The sequence below is a fragment of the Nicrophorus vespilloides genome, unplaced genomic scaffold, assembly GCF_001412225.1.
Source record: "Nicrophorus vespilloides isolate i.1.1-1 unplaced genomic scaffold, Nicve_v1.0, whole genome shotgun sequence".
NCBI classification, from domain to species: domain Eukaryota; kingdom Metazoa; phylum Arthropoda; class Insecta; order Coleoptera; family Silphidae; genus Nicrophorus; species Nicrophorus vespilloides.
Genome location: NW_017096494.1, coordinates 283 through 9964, shown reverse-complemented (window position 1 = coordinate 9964; position 9682 = coordinate 283). Strand labels below are relative to the sequence as shown.

The 9682-nt window shown below is 29.7% G+C and overlaps 1 protein-coding gene across 1 annotated transcript; it reads right to left on the bottom strand.

The window, feature by feature from the left end:
• Positions 1-971: 971 nt before the first annotated feature.
• On the bottom strand, positions 972-7864 carry LOC108557165 (TWiK family of potassium channels protein 18-like; the record flags this gene model as incomplete). The annotated part of the gene is given in 2 exon segments (XM_017913582.1): positions 972-1233; positions 6929-7864. Coding segments are annotated over 2 exon segments (692 nt in total), but the record flags the coding sequence as incomplete, so codon positions are not given.
• Between the last annotated feature and the right edge of the window lie 1818 nt (positions 7865-9682).

Genomic DNA, 9682 nt, shown 5'->3' with positions numbered 1-9682 from the left:
ACAACTATACTTCAAATGTCAACTGTCAATATTAACTGTCAATATATAACGTATACTATGCACAGTCATTAAATTTCATTGTTAAGTTTGTAAGAATCAAGTTAACTAAATTATAATCCATTAATAAATGATTCAAATATGAAGACACATATGTTTATGGCTCGTGTGTGAACGCTTTCATTTCAACACTAAATATTGATGCNNNAGTTAAAGAAAGTTACCTGATTTTATATGAAACCAAATTATTATTGTTTTCTTATTGGTTTTAGTAGGTTGGTAACATGTCACTTAATTTAAACGTCAACTGTCAGCTGTCAATGAATACAACTATACTTCAAATGTCAACTGTCAAATTTAGCTGTCAATTTATAACGTATACTATGCATTAAATTTCATTGTTAAGTTTGTAAGAATCAAGTTAAATAAGTTCTAAGCCATTAATAAATGATTCAAATATGTTTATAGCTCGTGTGTGAACGCTTTTCTCTCAACACTAAATATTGATGCAGCAATTACGAGTGAAAACACGTGAAAACGCAATAAAAACAGTCCATTAACATCGAATCACCAAAACCTCTGGAAGTTCATTATCGACCTAACAATCTGCTAAGTAAGCCATCATTGATATTTTAATACCATAAAATTGGCACAGAAACAAAAGCATTCTACGTTCAACGCCTAATTAATTCCAAAAACCTCATTACAACAACAAAAACGACGATGACCAAGAGAATTTGCATATTACTGCCCATAAACAAGACTTCTAGAACCACACGCTTCAACACTCCCCAAAAACTAAATCAAATCTGACGTTTACGACATTGACACTCGTAAATTCATCGGCGCTAATTTGCTACAGAAAGTTGGCAAGAGTTTACGACTGAAGCGGATGAATCATCTTTAGTTCATCTTTAAATTGATCCATTTTTTTTAGATCACCTAAAAGTAAGAAATATGATTACTCACCGATCGTCGTGTAAATTGTGCTGCAGTAAACAACGGCGTTCCAAAACGTCCAGATCTTCGGGCCGTGATTCGCGACAATTAGCTGATGGTTCTTGTACGCTTCGATCACGTAATCCTCGAAGTCCTGAATCTTCGCCGTTGCTATTCCGTGCCATTCTCCCACAGATTTATCCCGAGGAATCTCTATGGATAAGTTTCTCAATTCTTCGATTAACACCGTCCTCTTCGCTCTGATGTCGATCTCCACTATTTTCTCCTCGATGCTACCTGAAATGTATTTAATTGGAATTAGTGCGTCAGGGGTTTTCGCTTGAAACGAATGTATAAATATAAGTCAATTGGCTGTTAGATTTAATGAGCCGATCATCCTATTTCCAAATCCATTTCGACGTTCCGCCAAATTATCCACGAAAACAGAGCTCATTTTTCAAAAAAAAAATTCTATTTCGAGATCATTACCTTCAATTAACAAACCAACAAGTAATTTAAACAGTTATTATTTAGTTTTTAATTAATTAAATTAGTCTTAATTAATAATGTGTATATTAATTTGAATTTGGCGCGCTTATTTTAACACTGTCCAGATCTAGGTAATTTTTCAGTAAAATTTATAATATATTTAAATAAACATTAAATATGTTATTCGTTCATGACATGTCAATTTTACTGATGACAATTGATGACAGTTGACTTTTTGACATTATATCAGACAAAACAAATTTTATTAAACTGACAATACTTTTTTCTTTCATTAATTATTACTAGTAAAAGTTAATAAATTTGTACATTTACTAACAAAAACTTAAAGAGGACAAAAAATGTTTGGAAACACTGAGCAAACGATATTTTTTGGAAAACTTAAATAAACATTAAATATGTTATTCGTTCGTGACATGTCAATTTTACTGATGACAATTTATGACAGTTGACTTTTTGACATTATATCAGACAAAACAAATTTTATTAAACTGACACTAATGTCAATTGGAGTACAATTACTAATCAGAAATTGTATAACAAGAAAAATATTTAATGAATGATTAAATTACATAATTTACATCATACATGCAACATCAAACGTCACTTCGAAAAATTGCCAACGTTACGTCACAAATTCTATAACATATTTTGTTGTATTCACGTAGGTGGACAAACGTCACTGACCGTCTAGCATTTTCGTGTTGCCAAGAAAAGTAATATTTTGGTTTTGCATACTTCTACATTTTTTTTTTAAATAAATCGATACATTCAGTAATATTTGTAATATTATCTAACAAATCTTAAATTTAACATCGTGATTTTTATTTTGAAAAAAAAAGTTACCTAATTTAAAATGAAACTAAATTATTATCATAATTACTTTCCTATTGGTTTTAGTAGGTTGGTAACATGTCACTAAATTCAAACGTCAACTGTCAGTTGTCTATGAATACAATTATACTTCAAATGTCAACTGTCAATATCAGCTGACAATTTATTTATACACTTCAAACTTACATATTATAAAGTAAAATCAATTACTGATCAACTCAAAACTCTTAATATAAGTAAATTATGGATAAACAAATTTAAGATCGTTGCGCATCTCTGGTTGCATAACGATAATCCAGAACCGTAACGATCGGATCGACGAAGCGTGAGACTACATAAACTTAAAGAGTTTGTGCTCTCTCGATACCCAATAAAAAAAGAAACGAAGAAGAAAAAGCGAAGAATCTAAAATAAACTGAGTCATAAAAGCAAATGTATCGCCTAAACAATTTACACGACAATTCAAATCGTTTCCAAAACACAGACACAAAATAAAAATACAAACACTCCGTGGAAAAAAACCAGTAACCGGAGATGCCAACCAAATTTTTTTTTATTTTCACACACATCTATATTTTTTTTGTTGCAAATGCAATTGCCAAAAAACACGTTTGGAATCCTGCTCTTATTTACTTATTTTCGTGTCTACAATTCTGTACGACACGAATTAGAAAATCGCGGTGTGCATTTCAAAACATAATAAACTTTTGGACAATTGTACGATAAAATGTCTGGCGATTAAATAATTTTGGCAAAGACTAGATCAAAAAAAAAGGATGCTTTCATTCAGCGCAACGCGACTATAAATACGGATTAATGTGACTGGTTTATTTCGTTTAAATTATTTATAAATATATATGTTTTTTTTTAATAAAAGAAAAAAATTCTTCGCGACTTGTAATAATTATAAATAGATTTTATTTCAGGGACACCAGAGCAGCATAATTCTATCTAATAAATAAATAATGATAATACAAGTTCAAGCCTTATCAAAAACACAGAGAAATTCCAATTTGGAGCAGTGATTGCAATTTTATGAAACCATAAATTCTCGCAATATTTCATTACCCAAACAATTGGTCTCGCATTTCGTTTGTTTCCTTCGTTATTCACCTTTAATTGAATGCGTTCTCGTTCATTTATTTTATTTTACGAATAATGCACAGTTTTAAACGAAGTTAATTATAATTGAATGCAAAATGAGTTTTTTTTCCTCACAGGTTTTCATTGGAATTTACGTTTAAACAAAAACTGCTGAGCGATTGTTTTCGTTCAAGGTCACGTATAATTTTTAATTCTGGAGTTCTTCAAGGCAACTTTCTTGTCCCTATCTACAAAAAAATCTCTTGTTTATTGACTTTTCCATTATTATAATACAATTTTTATATAAGATTTATATTTTATTCAAATTTTCAAGTATTAATAACTTCATTTTTCTTAAATTTATTTACTTTATAATATATTTTTACAAGATAATATGATATAATTTTTTATTTACAAGACTGAAATAAAGAAATTTTGATTTTTTTTGGTAATAAAAAAAATCAATCAGAAAAAACTTTTAGAAATGACCTTAAGATTTGAATGAGCAACATTAAGCGTGTTTATTTTAGACTTTATTATGTGTTTCAATAAGTTCATCATAGAAGCAACAACAAAAATTTTGAATTTTCAATTCAATCAGAAAAAAAAACTTTTAAAAATGATCTTGAGATTTCAATGAGCAATAAATGGATAATGCATGAAACACGAAATTACGCGTGTTTATTTTACACTTTATTACGTGTTTCAATAAGTTCCTTATGGAAGCAACAGCAACAGCAAAAAGCGCATCAGAAGTAAAGTAAATCTTTCAGTCTGTTCGAGTTTACGCGCTCGCAAATAGACCAGTTTTCAATTAATTTAACGATGCAAAAACATCGTCTTCCATTTCGCCCACATGATTTATTCATTTAGTTTTCATATGTAGATGAAAACTTTTTTTTCTTCCAGCTCTTTTCATGAATTATGCCCGTAGTAAACGTGACGCTTTTACGGCGCTAGATTTCACGAACAAAATCGTGTTTCGTTCAAGTTTTTATTGATAATTTCATTGGCTTTACATTAAGTTTACAACTTTTTAAGTTTATTGATGCTAAACTCCGGACCGTACATAAAATTGCATTACGCAATTTAGTTTAATTTTTTTTGTAGAAAATAGTCGCTTTTCCATTTTAAGACGATGATGAATTTTGAGAAACAAAAATAATTATAAAAAAAATACAATACTTTTTCTTTCATTAATTATTACTAGTCAAAGTTAATAAATTTGTACATTTACTAACAAAAACTTAAAGAGGACAAAAAATGTTTGGAAACACTGAGCAAACGATATTTTTTGGAAAACTCAATTGAGTTTTCTAATGTTGGGAAAGCTAAATGTACTAAAACTGAATTAAGAAACATTGATCGTTGTTTCGTTGGAAAAGTAATAACAAAAGCAATAAAGGAAATGTCAGAAGAAAATAATTGAAGCAAAAGGAGTTCCCATATGTTTAATGGTTTGTGATCCCCGTGGAAACGAGTGGGAAAAGCAAATGTCATCTGCATAGCAGACAGAACTAATCTGTGGATCAGGGAAACGCATCGAGCGGAAAATTGTACAGTTCCATGAAGATATTACATTATAACATAAAATTACAAAGAAAGAAATAATTAATTACGAATTACTGTATGAAAACGTTTACAAAATAAAATTTTGATACAATTTTAATTTTTTAAATTGAGACTATTATGAATAAATTTCCTTTTTAAATAGTAGAATTATTGAAGCGATGGTAACACTATAAATTTTATAAGGAAATGAAATGCAAATTAGTTTCGTAAAAAGAGATTTTCGCTGCGAAAGTTTCTTCCCTCACTTTTGTGAATCCTAATTAAGAAACTAGTTTAAAGTGAATGCCTTTTTATCTCTTCACTCACACACTCAAAAAAAAAAACGAAAAGGAGACAAGTTTTCTGTATGTATAATTTTAACACCATTTATATTTGAACGTGCCTGCAAAAAGTTCACAAAACTGTTGTAAAATAAGCAGAAATCGTTAAACTCACTTCATAATTATTTGAACGCAAACTTTGTTACTTGAGATTAATGTTAATTGTTTTGTTAATTAAAGCAAAACAATGAAAAGTATTTAAAAATATAGATTATTTAAATATTTCAATAATATTTTTTTTGTATCAATTAATAATACATATTTTGTATACTAAACAAATTTGTATACATCAAAATTTGTAAATAAGAAATTAACACGAAAATATTATTGTAACACGATTCTTTTAATAAATATTTGCTAAAATTTTCTATACTAATGAGTATATACTTAATTTATCTTATCTTAAAGTTTGTTACGTGTAAAAATTTAATTATTTATTCATGAAAAACAACAATCTAATTAAAATACTAGAAATATTAAAAAAAAAATGGAATAATTTACTTAAATTTTAAGTGGGTTCGTTGAAAATGCCAACCAATTTGCATATTTATACTAATTTAGTATAGCGTTTTTTAAGTATTTCCAAAAAACGAAAAATCTTGTTTTTGAACAAAATATATTGTTAAATTTTTTTTGACTTATTTCGAAAAAAAAAAAGAAAATTTGTTTTGTTTTACTCAACTTTGACAGCTTGTAACAAATGAACAATATATAGCACAAATTATATAGTAGGCTCGTTGGAAAAACCGTAATTTTGTTTTTAATTCACGTATGCAATAAGTTAATTGGCAAGCGTTGTTATCGAATAATTAAATAAAAAGTGTAGACGTTACAACAAATTAAAAAAAAATGATCATATCTCAATAAGATCCTCATAGAAGCAACAACAATTTTGAATTTTCAATTCAATCAGAAAAAACTTTTAAAAATGACCTTGATATTTGAATGAGCAATAAATATATTGTTGCAAAAATTTTGAAATATTTTGAAATTTTTTTTGACGTATTTTGAAAAAAAAGAAAAATTGTTTTGTTTTACTCAACTTTGACAGCTTGTAACAAATGAACAATACATACCACAAATTAGATAGTAAGCTCGTTGGAAAAACCATAATTTTGTTTTTAATTCGCGTATGCAGTAATTTAATTGGCAAGCGTTGTTATCGAATTATTAAATAAAAAGTGTAGACGTTACAACAAATTTAAAAAATTATCATATCTCAATCACTAGTTATCATTACGTAAAAATAGTTATATCCAAAAAATATTCTTTATACGAACGATTTGGATATATACAAAGTTTTATAGATTTTGAATAATTTTACAAATTTTCAAAAAAATATTGATAAATAATTTTCCAATTTTTTGTAACTATTTTTATATTTAATTATTATTTAATAATTTATAGATAATTTTTCTTGTGTATATGTAAAATTTGTATAATTGTAATGTAATGAAAAAAAATGTCTTTTGAATACTTTTTCGAAAATTTTGATTTGGACTATGATTTTAATGATTTCTTAATTTTGTTACCAAATGACTGTGGAATTCAATTGATAGTTTCTTAAATTTTTTACCAAATATCTGTTGTTTTGACTACTAAATATATTAATATAAATTTTCCTAAATGTAGTTGAAAATTGAAAGATTTGAGACTTTCTTCAATTTATCGTTTACCTTCGACAGTTTGAAACATCAGAGCACCTCCGACGGTGTACGCAACGATGACGAAGGTGAGGAAGATGTGCGTGAACCACCGTTTGCTCCACGAGCTCACTTTGTTGTATATCCAGAAAGCACTTTTCTCACCAATTCCCAATCCCGACTTTGCCGTGCTCATCGTGAAATCCCTTATACCGTTGAACTGATTGAACATGAAATCGGATGCGCCCTTCTGGCCACGATGCGCCGCACCAGGTGGGACACCCATATTCAAACTGGACACACCGCTGTGAGCGCTGTACGGACCACCACCACCCTGAAAACCAGCGAACTGCCCCTGCGGCGGAGGGATGTACAGGGTCGGAGGTGCCCAGCCCAGCTGCTTCCTGGGCCTCACCTTCGGAGAGGCCTGCGTCGAAGACATGGGGGACGTCTCCGAAGACATCACAACCAATCTCCTCTCAACAACACCAGCAACAATAACTTATATAATAACAACAACACCCAGATGGATGGATGAATTCAATGAACTTCAGCACAACATCGACGAACCACTGGCATACTTTGCACATAGCTCCGGTCCGCAATGCGTTTCGCGTTTGTAACTCTCCGCATGTGACGGAGCGCGTCTAATCGCACCGGAGCGTCGGGACGCCAGGCGTCGCGTCCTGCCACCGCCGCTTTCTCTTTCCTTGCCCACGACGTCCAAACAACACGCAAAAAAATAGAAGAAAACAACAAAATCTAACGCAAGAAAATTATAAATAATCCCTCTTTGTTTGTCTCTCGAGATTTTTTTTGGGGACTACTTGTATTCAGTTTATTTCTCGCGTTGTTTTCTTACGAATCGTCTCGCCACGACTGCTGACCTTTTTATAGAAGATCAGTAGCCACTGTGTGCGTTATCTCTCGTTGAACGCCACTCGACAACTGAAATGACCAAGAAAACAACGACTTCCACAAATACGTATTTCTGTGTAAACATGTAATTTCATATAATTCGAAGAGAAATGATGATAAATATACTTAATAGTACTCGAATTTTGCATCTTACGTAACTCATCTGGCGCCATCATCGTCTTGGTAAAATTAGACACCTCTGTGACAAGCGAAACGTCGTGTCGCTCTGTCATCTCCGTTCAAACATTATCAGTTTTTATATGTCTTCAAATTCATATTTAATCTGTTACTTTTAGTAAAAAAATCTTCTATTCATTATCTTAGTCAAAATGACCTACATAAAACCTAACCTAATAAAACTTTTTTCAATATACATCTGTCATTTAAAACGTCATTAACGTCAATGTCATTAGTTAATGAACTATAGAATATTATTAATTATTAACTAATTACAGTATATTGAAAAAAAAATCCATTGAAGTAATTTATAGAAAAATATGTTATTACTATTTTAATGTAATATTTCTCATGATTCTCTAGTAAATGTAATACATAAAAATAGTTGAAATTAGTTCACTTCCAAAGATAACATTTCTTCGGAAAAGTTGACACTTTGGGACTTGATGATAAAGTGATTGCAAATTCTGCGAATCCTTAGCAATCGCAGTGTAAAAATAACCGAAGAGAATCACCAGGACACGGAATCACCGTTTCTGGATTTACACAATTTAAAAAAAGGAAAAAGTATTTTAAAAAATCATCAATTTTATAAAATTTGTTGTTGTAAACAAGAGTTGTTATAATTTAAATAGTATTGATCTATTTATTGCATTTTCAAGTCCATTAAAACCGTGACAAAACAGTCGTATAATTTAAGAAACATGTGGATGGATGCATATGAAATGGGAAGTGACAAAGTAAACTTTGTTTTTGGTTCGGGATAAGTGATTTTTGTTTTCTAATTCGTCTGCTCTTTTCTCGCTCTTTCTCACATTTGAATTAAGAGCGAAATATTTGTGTTATGTCTATAAACAAATGATTCAGCTATTTCAGAGCATTTATATCGGTGCATCACAGGGAAATATTTTTAGGAAAGTGCACTCGAAATTACAATAAAACCGACACTTTACGACGCCAATCAAAACTGTTGCAAATATTACCAACGTTTTCAAACGAATGGTAAACTTTAACATTTTGCTATCTTGATATCAATTTATTTCAACTTATTTCATTTTATTTGCAAGTTATATTAACTGATTTCAACTTATGTCAACTTATCTCAACTAATGACCACTGATATCAACTTATGTCAATTAATTTTACATATTTCAAGTTATGTCAACTAATGACTGATATCAAATTGTGTCCATTAATTTCATCTGATTTGAACTTATATCAATTGATGTCAATTAATTTAAACTTATTTCAAGTTATGTCAACTGCTTTCAACTTATGTCAAGCGATTTCAATTAATTTCAACTTAATTCAAGTTATATCAACTGATATCAACTTATATCCAATGTCCATTAATTTTAACTTATGTCAACTGCTTTCAACTTATGTGAACTCATCTTAATTTATTTAAACTGAAGTCCACTGATGATAAGTTATGTCAATTAAATTTAACATTTTTCAAGTTATGTCAACTGATGTCAATTTATCTCAATTAATTTAAACTAATTTCAAGTTATGTCATCTGATATCAACTGAAGTCCACTAATGACAACTTATGTCAATTTATTTCAACTAATTTCAAATTATGTCAACTAATATAAACTTATGTACACTGAAGTCCATTGATGAGAACTTACGTCAATTAATTTCAACATTTTTCAAGTTATGTCAACTGATATCAACTGAAGTCCACTG